The sequence below is a fragment of the Felis catus genome, chromosome B4 (assembly GCF_018350175.1).
Source record: "Felis catus isolate Fca126 chromosome B4, F.catus_Fca126_mat1.0, whole genome shotgun sequence".
Taxonomy (NCBI): Eukaryota; Metazoa; Chordata; class Mammalia; order Carnivora; family Felidae; genus Felis; species Felis catus.
Window position 1 is genome coordinate 75,665,402 of NC_058374.1, and position 18,734 is coordinate 75,684,135.

General features: G+C 37.6%; 1 protein-coding gene across 3 annotated transcripts in view; it reads right to left on the minus strand.

Moving 5' to 3' along the window:
• The window catches only part of CCNT1 (cyclin T1), a 44,737-nt gene that overhangs the window by 14,868 nt on the left and 11,135 nt on the right, over nucleotides 1-18,734 (minus strand). Inside the window, exons 1-4 of one of the 3 annotated variants that reach the window (XM_003988618.6) lie at nucleotides 13,703-14,973; nucleotides 11,851-11,932; nucleotides 4,981-5,109; nucleotides 1,771-1,831 (exon numbers count right to left, since the gene is read on the minus strand). In XM_003988618.6, coding sequence (XP_003988667.3) covers nucleotides 1,771-1,831; nucleotides 4,981-5,109; nucleotides 11,851-11,932; nucleotides 13,703-13,863 — 433 coding nt within the window. In that variant the 5' untranslated portion in view covers nucleotides 13,864-14,973. The other 2 variants (XM_045061735.1, XM_045061736.1) reach the window with 2 other exon arrangements.

Below are 18,734 nucleotides of genomic sequence, written 5' to 3' on the forward strand. Positions count from 1 at the left end.
CCCAAATGGTCTTTACCAAAAATACTTAAGGAGAAATTGGTCTATAAAAAAATTTTAGTAAGTTTCTTTTCTTTTGCATATGTAAATAAAATTTTCTAGATACAATTAAAAAATTCTGAGAAATTTACATGATGTAAATTATTCTAAATGGATGACTCAGGCAAATTAAATCTTAGTGGCTTCCACATTAAAACATTAATAAAAATTTATTCCACCAGAAAAATATCATTTTCCCCTAAAATATGTTACTTTGAAGGTAATTTAAAGTAAAAAGCTAATTAACATAAACTAACTTCAGAGATAAGCTTTGCAGAACTGTGTGTACAGACATGCAATAAAATACAGGTATACCAGTAACTTTCCAACACGACTCAGGAACTCTTCCCTTCCCAGAGAAGAGAAAAATAGCCCAAAAGAACTAAGAAAAAAAATCTTTGTTTCCATATTTGGTAAGCTTTTAAAGGCAGTGTCTCTGATAAAAACAATAATAGATAATAGCATCATCAGCATTGCCGATCAACCATGATAGCTTGAATTTCTCCACCTCCACTTTGCTAAACACTGACCACCAATTTTAAAAATAAATGCTATTATCTGAATATAATGACAAACATGGGAATGCAAGCTGGTGCAGCCACTCTGGAAAATAGTATGGAGGTTCCTCAAAAAACTAAAAATAGAACTACCCTATGACCCAGCAATTGCACTACTAGGCATTTATCCACGGGATACAGGTGTGCTGTTTCGAAGGGACGCATGCACCCCCATGTTTACAGCAGCACTATCAACAATAGCCAAAGTGTGGAAAGAGCCCAAATGTCCACTGATGGATGAATGGATAAAGAAAATGTGGTATATATATACAATGGAGTATTACTCGGCAATCAAAAAGAATGGAATCCTGCCATTTGCAACTACATGGATGGAACTGGAGGGTATTATACTAAGTGAAATTAGTCAGAGAAAGACAAAAATCATATGACTTCACTCATATGAGGACTTTAAGAGACAAAACAGATGAACCTAAGGGAAGGGAAACAAAATTAATATAAAAACAGGGAGGGGGACAAAACGGAAAAGACTCATAAATATGGAGAACAAACTGAGGGTTACTGGAGGGCTTGCAGGAGGGGGAAGGGCTAAATGGGTAAGGGCCATTAAAGAATCTACTCCTGAAATCACTGTTTCACTATATGCTAATTTGGATGTAAATTTTAAAAAATAAAAAATAAAATTAAAAATATATATAATAATAATAATAGTAATAAAATAAATATAATGACAAACAGATCATAAAAATCTGTAAAGGAAAAAGTTCTTTAGTTTCTGCCATTATTTATCAGAGAGTTAAAAACTGGGGGCGCCTGGGTGGCTCATTTGGTTAAGCATTGGACTTCAGCTCAGGTCATGCATGACCTCACAGTTCATGAGTTCCGAGTCCTGCTGACAGCTCAGAGCCTGGAGGCTGCTTCAGAATCTGTGTCTCCCTCTCTCTCTGCCCCTCCCCCGCTCACACTCAGTGTATGTGTGTGTCTCTCTCAAAAATAAACATTTAAAAAAACTTTTTTAAAAAATTGACCAACCTTAAAAAGCAAATCATGAACCCAAAATTTAAACACCCTGCTAACTGCTACTCCATAGGTTGGCTATACCTGCACTCTCCACACTCTACAACCTCTATAATTTGCAAAAACCTTCAGTAGAAATTTTCTTCCTGTTTCCTATTTTGCAAATTTTAAAATATTATTTTAAAGAAAAATAATAACTTACCTAAAGTCTGCAGAATTATGCTTTCTAATATCACCAGATCTTGAACTTGTTGCAGGTAAGCCTGCAGGTGAGAAGACAGATAAATTATTCCCCAAAAAGGCACAATATATGAAGTGTAAACAATTCTAACACCCCTTCCAGGGAAACTAAAGCAACAAAAGGCAGGAATGGAGTTAGGAGGCAGAGTAGGAACTAAAATAGAATCCTTGTATCTATTCAGCACAAATTCTCCTCTTAAAAGAAGAAAACAAGTGGTATACTGAGATATAACACTTTATTGATAACTAGCTACAGAAAAGGCACCAGAGATTTGGCTCACTTTCAAGAATAATATTTGTGATGCAGACATAGATAATTAAAAATACATCTTTTTCAACATCACCAAAATACATCTGTAGACCCTTTCTCTAGTACTATAGGCAATATCAAACATTTGACTACTGATAAACCTTTGAGGTAGATTTCTAAAAATTATAAGAAGAGTTCAAAGGAAAAGGGAATAAACAGAAAAAAACTCTCTCATATTTGTACCAGCCAATACTATAGCCACTATCCACACATGGCTACTGAGCACTTAAAATGTAGCTAAATTTAAATGTGTAATAGAATATACACCAAATTTTGAAGACTTAATTTTAAAAAATGATGCAAATTACATCATTAATAACGTTTTAATATTGATTTTATACTGATATATTTGGTGTTAAATTACATAAAATCATTAAAATTTCTTCTTTTAAATGAATATTCCATTTTTTTAATGAAGATTTTAAATCAAATTCAATGAAATGTCAAAAATTTTTAATTACACATGACTCCCATTATATTTCTATTGGAAAGGAATGGTCTAGACCTCTAGGAAAATGAGACTGAGGGAGGAGTTAGATCTATATACCATAGTGAACTTTCCACTTTATGATCCTGAGGAAGTCCAGTAAGGACTTAAACTATGCCAGTTCTCCTCTCCATATAGTGAAGAAAATATCTTCTCCTAAGATTCATCATCTCATGAAAGCACCGGGTGTTGTATGGAAACCAATTTGACATTAAATTATACTTACAAAAAAAAAAAAAAGAAAAGAAAAAAAGGATTCATCATCTCATGAGGAATAGAAACTCAGGTGAGGGGCACCTGGATGGTTCAGTCAGTTAAGCGTCTGATTTTGGCTCAGGTCATGATCTCACGGTTCCTGAGTTTGAGCCCCACATTGGGCTCTGTGCTGACAGCTCAGAGCCTGGAACCGGCTTTGAATTCTGTGCCTCCCTCTCCCTCTCTGCCCCTCCGCCCCTCCCCTGCTCATATGCAGTCTCTCTCTGTCTCTCAAAAATAAATAAACATTAAAAAAATTAAAAAAAAAAAAAACTCAGGTGAGAAGTTATATAAATACACTTTAAAGGGAAAAAAGTGAGAATTATTTTTTGTTTTACTTTGTTAAAATAAAATTTTGTTTTATTTGGTTAGTTCTATGGACCAGTGTCATTTACTAGTCTAAAGCCAAAAAAAAAAAAAAAAAAAAAATGTCCAGGGCAATATAAGTCTTTCAAGAAGAGCTACTGCTGTACCCAAGGAAAATGATGTCAAGACACTGCTACGCAAAACAATTCACATAATTAGAGGCTATTATCAAAATAAAAAGAACCCTCTGAAAAATTACTTTCTCCAATATGAGCAAAACACGCAAATTTATTTGATAAAGGATGACTCATGCATCCATTGTAAGAGACAGAAGTAATCCAGTAACAGAAACCCGTAGTTTAAATACTTACAAATGGTCAGACCTCAAAATTTCTCACAACTCATCACTCTCCAACAAGACTTTTTTTAAGTTTATTTTGAGAAAGCGAGAGAGCACACTCTAGAGAGAGCACACAAGCAGGGGAGGGGCAGGGAAAGAAGAAGAGAGAAGTTTCTAGGTAGGTTCCGTGCTGCCAGTGCAGAGCCCAACATGGGGCTTGAACTCACAAACTGTGAGATCATAACCTGAGCCAAACCCAAGAGTTGGACACTCAACCATCTGGCCACCCAGGCACCCCCCGCACCCCAAACAGACTATTAATGCCAGGACAGAGTTTCCCCTCTTTAAAAAATGGAGGGTAAAAAAAAGCTATGTGCACATGCATAGGACAAAGGTCTGATAGAATATATACTGGAATTATAATCAGTAATATCTTGCTAAGAGGAAGGAAGATGAGCTTTAACTTTACTTCAAATGATTTTTAAATGTTTGGATTCTTTTTTTTTTTTTTTTTAAGTTTATTTTTGAGAAAGTGCACCATCAGGGGAGGGACACAGAGAGAGGGAGCCGGAAGATCCAAAGCAGTCTCTGCAGTGACAGCAGAGAGCCTGATGCAAGGGCTCGAATTAAGAACTGCAAGGTCATGACCTGAGCGGAAGCCGGTCGCTTAACCAACTGAGCCACACGGGCGCCCCAAATGTTTGGGTTCTTTCATAACAAGCATATAAATCTTTTGTAATTTCTTTAAAAGTTAAAAAAAAAAAAGTAACAGGACTCATTTTTTTAAGAATTCACAACAAAAATTATTTGTGAGAACATTATTCACAATATTATACTGGTAAAAAGTTGGAAATTATGTTAGCAGAGAATGAATGATTATATATGTACATAAGGAAATAAATTATCTCAACACTTAAAGAAAATGGAGAATAAGATGGGAAAATATTTGGGGGGCACCTGGGTGGGTCAGTCAGTTAAGTGACCACCTCTTGTTTTGGTTCAGGTCATGATCTCATGATTTGGAAGTTTGAGCCTCATGCCAGTCCTTATGCTGACAGTGTAGAGCCTGCTTGGGATTCTCTTTCTCCCTCTCCCTCTGCCCCAATCTCTCACTCTCTCAAAATAAATAAATAAACTTAAAAAATATATATTAAAAAAAGAAAATATCTGGGATAATAATAAGTGAAAAAGACATACAAAGTATGTACGTGTGTGGCTATTCATAGAAAAGCAGCTGGAAATAATGATTCACCTACATATCCGTGGTTCAAATTATATCTAAATAATATATTTTCTTTCTGTTTTCCAATTTACTATAAGGTATACAATTAACTTTTGCCATAAAGTTTCTGATTTTTTGTAAAGGAAAACACTGAAAGTTTAACAGCCCCCATTTGACTTCAGCAAATCAAAGTTACAAAATTAAATTATCATCAAAATAAAGAAAAACAGATATGTGTAATTAATCCCTTACCTCACTCCTAGTATCAGGAAGTGATTCTTGTGGATGGAGACAAGTATGTGCTACCTTGATGACGTGTTCCAATTTTTTTGGTTGCTCCTCTACTTTAGCTGCTAGAAATAAGGCCGCTGGAGCCACAGACTGGATGGAGAGAAAATAAATCGTATTTATTTCTAGATCGAAGGAGATCTAAAAAAGAACTAAGTCTCAAACCAAGTTCTTTGCCTGCCTCAACTTCATCACTTCTTGTTAATGCTTTTTCTTCTACTTAAAATGTCCTCCCCTCTCCTACCCGTTAATTCGCATCCACTCCTGAAAACCAATCCTTCAACAAACTACCTACCTAATGCAAGAAACTACTAGGTGTAAATAGTTGGCTTTTCATTTAAAATAAAATTCTTTCTTTAAGTTTATATCATAGCCCTCTGTATACTTTTTTTTTAAAGGAGTACACTGAAAGTAATTAGTGGTCGCCAGGAGCTAGAAGAAGAGAAGAATGGGAGTGATCACTAATGCTTAAGAAGTTTCTTTCTGGGGTGATATAAATGTTGTGGAATTAGATCATGGTGAAGGTTGCACACCTTTGTGTGTTAACTGTACACTTTAAAACCAGCTAATGGTACACTTTAAAGGATAAATTGTATTTTATGTGAATTATCTCAAGTACACTTACATATGAGGGAGCACAAATCTCAAGGGAATTCAAAGAATATTATTACATTCAAGAGGCTATACAAAGAAAGCACTTAGGGAGGGAAAGAATCTCAAGCCAACACACAAGTAGACAACAAATTCAGTCACTAAACAATATAAGAGATTAGAGCAATAGGACATAAGTGTAGCCTGGTAGTGATCTAGAAAACCTCAGGAAGAATTCTTTTGAATCTTAACAAGAATACTTCAATGAATCAAAGATGGAAATGGCAAGAGACAGGAGTCAAAGAAATACAATAAATAATTTTTTACACAACTTAAATATCCACTTTACTGAGTAGAACTGACAAGCATTCTAATACTTATTTGTATCCCTGCTATCTGCTACTTTGCTAGAAGAGATTTTCATCCACAAATTCAATTCACAGTAACAATTCTCTTCCTTCATATTTGCTGCATATTTCCTTCATATTTGTATGGAGCCATATTTGTATGCAGCAAGCTCCATATACATACATTCCTAGACCTTAGGATAAGCAAAGCAGAACCAGAGGAAAATTGTCATGAACAAGATGTGGGGAATCAGAGCAGGAAGCACACTAAACTGAGTAGGTGACACAGATAACAGGATGTGGAACACAAAAGATCTTTAACAAGAGAGTGACACTAGGGGCGCCTGGATGGTTCAGTTGGTTAAGGTCCAATTTCGGGCTCAGGTCATGATCTCATGGTTTGTGGCATCAAGTCCAGTGTCGGGCTCTGCGCTGGCAGTGGGGAGCCTGCTTGGAATTCTCGCTCTCTCTCTCTCTCTCTGCCCCGCCCCCTTCACATGCATGTGCGCACGCTTTCTCTCTCTCAAAAATAAATAAAATGAGGGGCGCCTGGGTGGCGCAGTCGGTTAAGCGTCCGACTTCAGCCAGGTCACGATCTCGCGGTCCGTGGGTTCGAGCCCCACGTCAGGCTCTGGGCTGATGGCTCAGAGCCTGGAGCCTGTTTCCGATTCTGTGTCTCCCTCTCTCTGCCCCTCCCCCGTTCATGCTCTGTCTCTCTCTGTCCCAAAAATAAATAAACGTTGAAAAAAAAAATTTTTTAATAAATAAATAAATAAATAAATAAATAAATAAAATGAACATTAAAAAAACAACACGCAAAAGAGTGACACTAAAGATTTTAGGGAAAAAAATGTATAGTTTAGGAAACATTTAGAAACATATCTTTGGTCCCAGGAGGGACCAAAAGGAAGAAAGAATGAAATGCATTAAAAGGTAATTTAAAAAAAAATTAATAATCCAGGTATTAAAAAATAAAGTTTAGAGCTAGCAATACAAATGAGGGGGAAAAAAAACACAGGCATGATTTTAGAAAATTAATAGGGTTTCACTAAATGTATGTATTTGCACGCAGAAAAAAAAATCCTAAAATGGTAACAGGGTTATCTCCAAACAGTGTAAGAATATCATCATTTCCTCCTTTACTCTCTGTCTTCTTTTAATTTTATGATGATGACTGCGCACCAATAGAGACATAAAAACAGTTAACACTATAAAAATTAACAGGACTTTATAACTGATTTGAAAAAATGGAAAAGAACTACTTAATGACAATACTAAGATTCTAAGCCTACAACTTTGCCTTCAAAGAGCTAAAAATATATTTCAAAGGCAGAAACTAAAACATAGTATACTAACAATAACTAAGAAGGCAAGATAATAATGAAGTGACTACAAGAGATAAATTTTAATCTAACTTTTGTGCAGTCAACCATGTAAATACTCATTGTTCCTCATGGAATCACTTACCAAGCCAGTTTATCAAAACATTTTCCCATTAAAGGCAGTTTCTAAGAGGAATTCTTATACCAGGTAAGAGTTTAAGATTTTCTCCATTTTGTTTTATTTATGTTTATTTATTTGAAAGAGAGAAAGAATGAGTGGGAGAAGGGCTGAGCAAGAGGAGAGAGTGAGAATCCCAAGCAGGCTCCGCACTGCCAGCGCAGAGCCCGATGCGGGGCTCGAACCCATGAACCGTGAGATCATGACCTGAGCCTAAGTCGGACGCTTAACCGACTGAGCCACCCAGGCGCTCCTACATTTTAAAAGAATAAAAACGCTGGGGCGCCTGGGTGGCTCAGTCGGTTAAGCGTCCGACTTCGGCTCAGATCACGATCTCGCAGTCAGTGAGTTCCAGCCCCGCATCAGGCTCCATGCTGACAGCTCAGAGCCTGCTTCCGATTCTGTGTCTGCCCCGCTCTCTGCTCCTCCCCCTGCTCGCACTGTCTCTGTCTCTCAAAAATGAATAAACATTAAAAAACATTAAAACAAATAAAAATTAAAAAAATAATAAAAATGCCACTTAATATTTGTTTGCTATGTACAGGCATTTTGTAAATTAATTCATTTAAATCTTATTAATACTCTATGAGACAGGCACTGTTACTGACTCCAAAGAGATGAAAAAACTGAGGCCTATGTAACTTACCCAAAGCCATAGAACTAGTAAGCAGTGCAACAAAAATCCAAATCTAGACAGGTCTGACTCCAGAGCCCATCCTCTTAACCACTAAGCTTGACCCCTTACGGATTAGCTAATCAGAATAAAATACACATAATCAAATCAGTTAGTTATCAAAATACTACACCCACATTTTACAATATATGAAATACAACATAAACACACATACCAAGTTGGTCACCACTAATTTTATATTCCCCCATTTGAAAATATTTAAAATAATACATATAGAAATTCAATTCATGAGGTTAAATTTCTTCTCAAAAAGAGAGTAATGCAATGCCAGAATTTAAGTAAAAATAAATCATTCAATCATGTTCACTAAAGAAATAAAACTTATTTCCATTGAAAGGCAACCTCTCTATCTTCCAGGGTGTTTGAAATATATTTTATCTTGATATAAGTGATGCAAAATACAATAATGCAAAAATTAATCAAGTTGCACACTTCAGATTTTTATGCTTTACTGTTCAATAAAGTTTTTTAAAAAACAAATGTTTAAAAAGCAAGAGCTCTAGGCTCCAAAACACTGAAAAATGAGAAAAGTACCCACAACATGTGAAATACAGCTCTAACACATAAGAGCTCATATAAATTAGGAAATCAGGATAAAAGCGGGACAAAGGGAATCAACAATTTTTAGTCAATTCTTCAATTTCATAAGAACAATGACCAATAGGTGTGAGAAACTCAACTTCACTAACTGAAGAAATGTAAATTAAGAAAATAATTTAGGACTACCTCTATCTTGTTCACCACTGTATCCCAAGTGCTCAAAAAGTAGTTAAAACTTGGTATTTCCTGATGTAATGTACAGAAGTTCTGATGTATTGAATAGAAGTTATTTGTGATGAAGCAGAGAAAAGGATCCTCTCTTACAGTGCTATAAACAATGCATACTGATATAATCTTTCAGTAGGGCAAACTGACACAATGAAACAATGTATACTGATATTATCTCAGTAGGGCAAACTGACATAAAAATTTTTCAAATGCAGTCTCCTGGACACAGCAATTTCACCTATAGGAATTTATATTAGAACAATCACATAAGTCACGTACTATATACGTACCAATTTTATGAAACACTATTTGTAATTAATAAACTAGAAACAACCCAAGTATCTACCAATAGGGAGCTGAAATAAATTATAGTAACTACACAAATAAATACTACGTGACCACTTAAAGTATAGTTGACCCTCAAAAACACATTTGGGGCACCTTTGGGGTTTGGGGCACCTGGGTGGCCCAATGGGTTAAGCATCTGACTTCGGCTCAGATCATGATCTCCCAGTTTGTGAGTTCGAGCCCTGTGTCAGGCTCTGTGCTCAGAGCCTGGAGCCTGTTTCAGATCCTATGTCTCCGCCTTTCTCTGCCCCTCCCCCATTCACACTCTGTCTCTTTCTCAAAAATAAACAAACATTAAAAAAAAACTAAAAAAAACCCAACCAAACAAACAAAAAAAACAAACAAAAAAACCCCACGGGTTTGAACTGTGTGGGTCCACTTATACGTGGGTTTTTTTCTATAAATATAGTCCAGTACTGTAAATGTATTTTCTCTTCCTCATGATTTTAGTATTTTCTTTTCTCCAGCATATTTTATTGTAAGGATATGGTATATATAACGCAAAAAGAAAACTATGTGTTGACTGTGTTATTGGTAAGGCTTCTGGTCAACAGCAGGCTATTAGTAGTTAAGTGTTTGGGGAATCAAAAGTTATATGTGGATTTTTGACTATGTGGGGGTCAGTGCCCCATCCCCACCCTGTTCAAAAGTCAACTGTAATGAAAAACCAATACAAAAAGATAGAATATACTGTTAACTGATAAAAGCAACTCGCTTAAGAGTATAGTAAGAAATGATTTTTTTACTAGAAATAAATAAATACTAGTATATTTATAAAAAAATGTCCAAGACCCGAAATGACAAAACATTTATCAGTGGTTACCTCCGGAGGGTGGGATTACAAAGGAGCTTTCACTTTCCACATTATACATGTCTTTCTTTCCTACTTTTTTTTAAGTTTATTCATTTATTTTAAGAGAGAAGGAGAGTGTGCGAGTGGGGAAGAGGCAGGGAGAGAGAATCCCAACAGACTCTACACTGCCAGCAGTGAGCCCAATGTGGGGCTTGATCTCATGAACTGTGAGACCATGACCTGAAATCAAAAGTCAGACCCTTAATCAACTGAGTCACCCAGGCACCCCTACATTATACATTTCTATATTAATTTTTACCATAAGTATTTATTACCTTTGTAATGGTAAAAAAATAATAATAATAATACCATGAAAAATGCATGGCAGCTTGACTGGACAAATATCAATGCTACAATAATGTATGATGTGATTTATAATTTGAATTTCAACTTATCACAAGTAAACTCTTAAAAATTAAGATATTAAAGGGTGATATTTTTGATCTGTTAATTTTCAAATGTGCCTAAAATCAATTCGCTAGAGAGAAACAACAATCCCAAATTTAAAGTCACTGGATTTTGGGAAAGGTCACGCCATCCACTAGAGTCTCTCTCTATTGAATAATTATCAAATCATATTCAAATTTACTGAAGGTGCTTTGGAGGATATACAGAAAAGTGAGTCTCTGTCCTTGCTAAGCGTATAATACATAGGAAATAAGGAAAAAATATACTTTACCATAATAAAAGAGAAGACATTTAGAAAACTTTTAGAATTGGCAAGATAGCTATGGACTTTGTCTTCAAATTTCATTCTTTATCCACACTGCCTTCTATTCTAGAACTATCAGATACCCTCAATAAATGCTTTTCTCTGTCTTAGTTTGCTCCTTGCAATCAGAGGTAGGGCATGGTTGCAGGTAAAAGGTCTACTGATAGGACAAAGCCAAGCTGACTGGATAATTGGCAAAAATTCGGAACACTTAATCCACAGATCCAAAGGGTTTCCTGTGAGTATGCCAATATCTTACAGGAGCAATATCTAGCTTCACAGATTCTCTTTCTATGGCATTAAAAAAAAAAAAGAGGTCAAAGCTATCATCCTAAAGACAAGTCTTGAAAACTTTTCCACAAAACATAACCTTTCTTTAAAAAAAAGATGAAATATTTGACTCACAAATCCATACGAAGTATTCATCAGGTTTAACCCTATTACCTTGTGATTTTATTAAACAAATATAGTCTTACCTGCAACCGGGAAATCACTATGCACTCGCTTCCAAGTCACTTATAATAATGTTAAATAGGACCATTTCAGGTATCAAAACTGAAAATAGCACTATTTACAATTCTGTCCAGAAAAAAAAAATCCCTTTATTACTATTATTTTCTTTTTCCTGTCTTAAAAGTCACCCCCCAGTCATCACATAATGTGCCTTCCCTTCCCAACTGGTCACTGAATCATTTACGTTCACCTGTTTTCCTGTGACTATATTATTATTTAGTATTTCAAAAATTACACTTAAATTAAGCATTGTTTCCCCTTTAATGCTCCTCTCCCATCCCCAAAACGCTAAGTTTAAGTGTTCAATAATCTTTTTATAGAGAATCCACCTATTCTAAGGATACACTAAGCCTACCAAATAACTACCTAAGCAGGAAAATTGGAAGAATTGGATTCAGTGTGGCACATAATGATCCCATTGAAATCCCAGTTCACCAACAAAGATCACAAACACACACACATGTTGGAATCAATCACGAAAGGATTACACATACAACAAAATACTTACATTTCGATGGAACTGTGTAAAGGACTGAATCATGTAGAATCGATGCATGTATACTATAGCAGTGTTGATAGTCAATTGTGAGCTAAAATGTTCGTTAAGGCCCCAAAACAGACTGGCAGCACGATTCCCGAAAATACAACCTGTATATCCTCCCAAAACGACCACGCAGCCATGCACAATACATGCTTCTAAAGGAAAACCATACATAATTTTCCAAATTAAAGAGCAAATCTGTTTTCTTTCACCAAGTTATTAACCACCAATTGACACCTAACATAATGCCTTACATACATACAACAGATATTCAATATAACAATATGCTAAATTGATACACAAGCAAGCTTCTTAGCACGTGGGGATCAAGAAGGATATAAAAAATTTACGTAAGACCTAAACCAGTCACTTGCCTCCTGAAAATCTTGCAGTGGTGATCCATTAGCTCAGGGTATCTCTTCACATGACTTACAACATTACACCTTCCGTGATCCGGGCCCTAGGTATGTCTCCACTATCTCCTCACCTTCTGACCTCTAGAAATTAACTTTCTACTCCCACTTGTCTCTGGCAACTAATAAGCCTTTCCATATGGTGATCCCTTGGACCAGAAACACTATGGAATGATTTTATATTCATTCACTGCCAAGAAAAAAACTTAAATGCCTTTACTTCTAAAGCCCTCAGAAGACAATGTGGGTTGTTATTCAGAGAAAAGGTCGTCATCCCATGACGGCAACAACCTTAACAACAACACACATATAAAAAAGGATTAGATGTATGGAAACAGAATTTAAAACAAAAAAAAAGCTTAACTCAGTACTGAACTGATGCTTAGGAAACAAACTGGATATCTGCAACAAAGAGGACACTTCTTTTGAGAGGAGCACAACTTTAAGACACAAACATTACAGCCAGCAACACAATCCACTCAGAAACACACTTAACCCAACACACTTAATCCACCCAGAAATAACTTTCCACTCTCAGACTTTAAAACTATATACGCTTTATCTGTTACAAAATGAGTATATTTTCTAACAAAAATACTTCAAGTGAAATAAGTCATTAAGTTACCTGATCTTTGAAATGCAAAGAAAATACACATTAGAACTCTGAGTAATTTAAAAACCCAACATTTGTAAGTGCTTATTTATTTAAATGCTTTTTTAAAACATTAGATCCTTGGGTCTGTATCCTTACGAACAGAAACTGACATCCTTCTTTCCTCTGAAATTCTATAGTTTTAACAGTAGCTACCATTTGAAAATCTAAATGCCACGCATTGTGTTGGGCACAGAAACTACATGCAAAGGGTAACACTCCATTTTACAGACGAGAAAACCAAGAATTTGACAAGTTTCCTAAACAGCTAGTAATTGGGAGGAACGGATTTTGAACCTAAGCTGGGGCATTAATTCTAGGTCACCCTTTCTTTATAAGCCCTTCAGGTCTTGAATTTCTCAAAACTCTCTTTAAACACTAAGTTCAAGAGGCAGCCATCAACAGTGAAACCTCTACCAAAACCTTAGGGCATAGCGGAAAAGTACAATCTGAAAGTCACCAGACCAAGAGACCACAACACAACGAAAAGGGACTAGGAAAGGCTGGTTAAAACACAAAACTGCGAAGGATACGAATTCCCAGCAAGGCTGATGGCACTGGTGAGCGAGCGGGAAATTAACTCCGCTTCGCTTCCCTCGCGCAAACACTGAATTTGAGGCTGCCCCAACGCAGGTTCTACCACCTAGACATTCAGACCCTGCCTCCCTCTTCCGTCCCTGACATAGCCTGAGGCCTGGACGCCCGAGCTAGGCGGGTCTGACTCCAAGGCCGGAGGCCTAGGCCGCAAGGATACACGTTAAGACGTTGTCCCATGTCCTGGAGCAGATTGGCCGCCTGCTGGCGAGAAGAAAGTTCTTTATCTGGGTCCAGGCCAAAACGACGGGACGGGCTGTTTTCCAGCTGTTCTCGAGTAAAATACCACCGTTTGTTGTTGTTCTTCCTCTCTCCCTCCATAGTGCTTCAACCAGAAGGCAGCGGCGGAGGCTGCAGCACTTCCCAGCGTCACCTAAGCGGCGACACACATCCGCTGTGCGGGGGCAACCGCGACGTGACGAACTTCCGCTGGAGGATGGACGGCTAGGTTGTGACAGGCTTCCGCAAAGAAGGACTAGATAAGGGGTCTACTTCCGGAATGGACCTCACGACAGCCTGTAGCCGAATTAACAGCCAGTAGGCAACCAGGAAAGACCTTGAGTCTAGGACGCAGGCGCCAGTCATGTGACCCCTGGGAGGTAGGGTGGGGTTAGAAGTTCTCGTTTGAAACCCCATCTCCTCCCGCGAGATCTGGGTTTAGCCTTCGCGTGGTGGAAGAGGTGGCGGGGTAAGTGTTGTGGCGGGCGTAGGCGCCCGCCCACGCGCCCCTTGGTGGTTCTTCAGAGAATTTCGTTTGTGGTGGGGGTGGAGGTATAAAAATGGTGCCGATTTTGAACTTGACAGAAAACAGGTGAGACTGTCGAAAACTGAAGAAAGTAATCAAAGAGAGTGACCCTATCATATATCGTAATATAAAGCAACAAGAAAGCTGTTACGTTGTTGGTAACAGTGTAAACTACCCATTTACAAAGCCGCTTTACAACATTTATCCAAAGCCTTGAAAAAATTCCTATCCCTTGCCACAGTGATTCAACATAAGGGAATGAAATGAAATGAATAGTGTTAATGAATTTAGCGATTATATGGGGCGCCTGGGTGGCTCAGTTAGTTAAGCTTCGGACTTCAGCTCAGGTCATGCATGATCTCACAGTTCGGGAGTTCAAGCCTTGGGTGGGGCTCTCTCAGCACAGAGCCGACTTCCATCCTCTGTCCCTCTCTCTGCCCTTCCTCCCTCTCAAATTTTTTTTTTTTATTTAGTGATTGCTATGTTCCAGGCGCACTATTGACTCTTCATTTAAAAGGCCCAATATCACTACCAAGAGATAGTAGTACTTCAGTCCTCGTTTGGTGGACGAATGAACTAAAACTCCTTCATTGTGGAAAGCTTCCACCTCCACATAACACACGCACAAGTTTGTAAGTCCTTGTCCTCCGTCGAGATATACTCCAGCTGAACGCACGGGCAAGATACTTAGCCTCTTTGTGCCTCTCGTATAAATGGAAATGGTAATAATAGTACCTACAGGTTGTGAGAAGGATTAAATGAAGCTATAATTAGTTAAAAGCCTTTGTAATAGTACCTGGATCATAGGAACATAGAAAACATTGATTAGATGTTATCACAGTGTTTATTATATTAAAATTGAGGGCAAGGACAATGCCTTCTTCATCTTTGTGTCCATAGCACGCACTTAGTGCAGTCCTGGCCCTAGTAGTCAATAAATATTTGTCAAATAAGTGCTCACAACACCCTACAATAAAGAAACGGGCTCGGGGAGATTAAGTAAGTTTGCCCTACACTACACTGCTTATAAGTGTAGGTTTTTAAATCAAATCTAATTCCACAATTCTTTCCATTCTAGTAAACTATGTTCTTGCTTTTCTAAAACACTCAATTTGCCTTAATTAAATTGGTATAGATTTAGATCCTTTGTCTTTTATAATATTTTGAGTTTCACCATTTTAGACGTGGCTGTTCTCACTCAGTTTGATTCTAATTCATTCTCAGAAGTATTTCCTTCCATTTCAGGCCCTTCTCTGCCATCTACTACCTACAGTTAGCATTAGCGACATTTTACTACAGAAAAACTGAGGTTCAGGAAGATTTAAGTGACTTGTTTCAGGTTATAACATTTTAAAAATGTATGATTTCAAACTTCTGATATCACAGACTTGTTTCTTTTAATAGAATAAGCATTTTTTCAATTATGTAGTCATTATATAATCTTTTAAACAGCCAAAATTATTTCTCCCAGAACCGTCTTGCCTGTTTCTCTGACCTGTGTTTGGTTCTCTATTTGACCCCTTGGATTAATGACTCCATTTTGAATTTGCTATCCTGGCTGAGTATACCAGTCTTCCAAGAAAAAGTTCTGGTATCTGCTAAGCTCTAGGCAATGCAGGTGGTAATCAATGCCTTGATACCCAGGCATACAGAACTCAGAGAAAGGAAATATTCTTTGACTGAAGATAAATATTTGAAAGTAGGCAGCAATAATAATAATTGCTAAACACGAGTTTTGCATCAGGCCTGGATTCAAATCCCAGCTCTTTTTTGTTGTTGTTGTTAACCCTCAGCCATTTTTAAGTGTGCAGTTCCATAGTGTCAACTGTAATCACATTGTTATGCAACTGGTCTCTACAACTTTTTCATTTAGCAGAACTGAAACTCCATACCTATTGAACAACTCCTCATTTCCCTCTCTTCACACATCTGACAACCCCCATTCAATATTGTGCTTCTATGAGTTTGACTGCTTTAGCTATCTCATATAAGTGGAATCATACAGTGTTTGTCTTTCTGTGACTGGCTTGTTTCACTTAATATAATGTCCTTAAAATTCCCAGCTGTTCTTTTAACTAGCTATGTGATCTTAAATGTTATCTCTGGATCCTGACGGGACACCATCTGGCACATAGTAGGTATTCAGTGCATGTTTATTGTCAAAATAATGTTAACCTTCAGGGCGGGCGTCTGGGTGGCTCAGTCAGTTAAGCATCCAACTTCAGCTAGGACGTCGTCTCACGGTCCATGAGTTCAAGCCCCACCTTGGACTCGGAGCTGACAGATCAGAGCCTGGAGCCTGCTTCAGAGTTGGTGTGTGTGTGTGTCTGTCTCTCTTTGCCCCTCCCCCACTCATGCTCTGCCTCTCTCTGTCAAAAATAAGTAAAAACATTTATAAATAAATAAATAAATAAATAAATAAATAATAATGTTAACCTTCAGATAAGTTGCTCTGAAAGAACAATTGACAAAATCTTAAACCAGAGGAATTTTCCTTTTTTTCTCTTTTTTTAATTTAAATAGGACCCTATTTCCTATAAATGAAACCCATCAAGCTACTCTTCCTCATAACTAGATTAATCTTGTTCTGAATGTAGGATTATACCATATCGCATGGTTTGATCTTATTTTGCATTGTGCTTACAAATGTTGTATTTCATCCACGTTGAACATTACCATCTACTACTGTTAAAACAGTTTCTTTCCAGGACCCCTGGGTGGCTCAGTCAGTTAAGTGACTCTTGATTTCGGCTCAGGTCAGTATCTCACAGTTCATGAGATTGAGCCCTGCATCAGACTCTGCACAGACAGCTCAGAGCCTGCTTGGGATTCTCTCTTTCTCTCTCTCTCTCTCTCTCTCTGCCTCTCCCTGCCCCCCACTCTCTCTCTCTCTCTGCCTCTCTTAAACATTTAAAAAAGAAATTTCCCCCAAAAAATTTCTTTCTAACATTTGTATAGTCTCCAAATTAAAACATGAAAAGATGGTGTGCCATTTGTAACTGTTCCTAATTCCACATTCAGTTGATGTCACTCTGATAGCTTGAAATTTGCCATGGTGTGTGGGTGTTCTGGTAAATTATTAACAACTAGCTATCCAGAAAATAATTATATGTGTACATATATGTACATAAGTTTATACATAAACTTACCAACATAAAAGATGTGTAGCACACAATTTCTAAAAAATAGAATATACAATCTTTATCATAAATTTCTTTTTTTTTTAACATTTATTTAAACATTAAACCAATGTTTATTGAGACAGAGAGAAACAGAGCACAAGTTGGGGAAGGGCAGAAAGAGAGGGAGACACAGAACCCAAAGCAGGCTCCAGGCTCTGAGTTGTCAGCACAGAGCCCGACGCAGGGCTCAAACTCAGGAACCATGACATCAAGACCTGAGTTTAACCGACCGAGTCACCCAGGCACTCCTACAATCTTTATCATAAATTTCTTATAGCCAGTTGATTCTCACAGAATACTTTAACGCAGTTTTGCTGAATTCTTTTTTTTTTAATGTTTATTTATATTTGAAGGAGAGAAAGAGCATGAGCGGGAAGGGGCAGAGAGAGAGGGAGACACAGAATCTGAAACAGGCTCCAAGCTCCGAGCTATCAGCACAGAGCCTGATGTGGGGCTCCAACTCATAAGCCATGAGATTATGACCTGAGCCAAAGTTGGCCACTCAACCGACTGAGCCACCCAGGCGCCTCCAGTTTTGCCAAATTCTTGTTTTAAGAACTAACCTGTGATTTCATTTGACAAATGAGAATAGTTTTGACTAGTGGTTGACATTTTCATTTATGTTAATCAATAAAATAAAAGTGAAACAATGAGACTTAATGTTGGAACTCCACTTATTTTCAGTGACTTGAGCAACATTTTTTTTTTTAATTTTTTTTTCAACGTTTTCTTTAATTTATTTTTGGGACAGAGAGAGACAGAGCATGAACAGGGGAGGGGCAGAGAGAGAGGGAGACCCAGAATCGGAAACAGGCTCCAGGCTCCGAGCTATCAGCCCAGAGCCTGACGCGGGGCTCGAACTCACGGACCACAAGATCGTGACCTGGCTGAAGTTGGACGCTTAACCGACTGCGCCACCCAGGCGCCCCAACTTGAGCAACATTTTTGCTGACTTGGATAATAGTTTTCGAAAACTTGAAGAATCTTTCAATTTTTTGAGCTATTGACAATTTAATGGCTATAGACATGATATACTTTTTTGTGTTTATTTTTTTTAATATCTTTATTTTAGAGAGAGAAAGAGAGAGTGGGGCAGGGGCAGAGAGAGGGAAAGACAGAGGATCTGAAGTATGGTCTATGCCAACAGGAGAGAACCTGATGTAGGGCTCCAACTCATAAACCGTGAGATCATGACCTGAGCCAAAGTCAGAGGCTTAACCAACTGGGCCACCAAAGTGCCCCAACATGATACACTTTTAAACTTA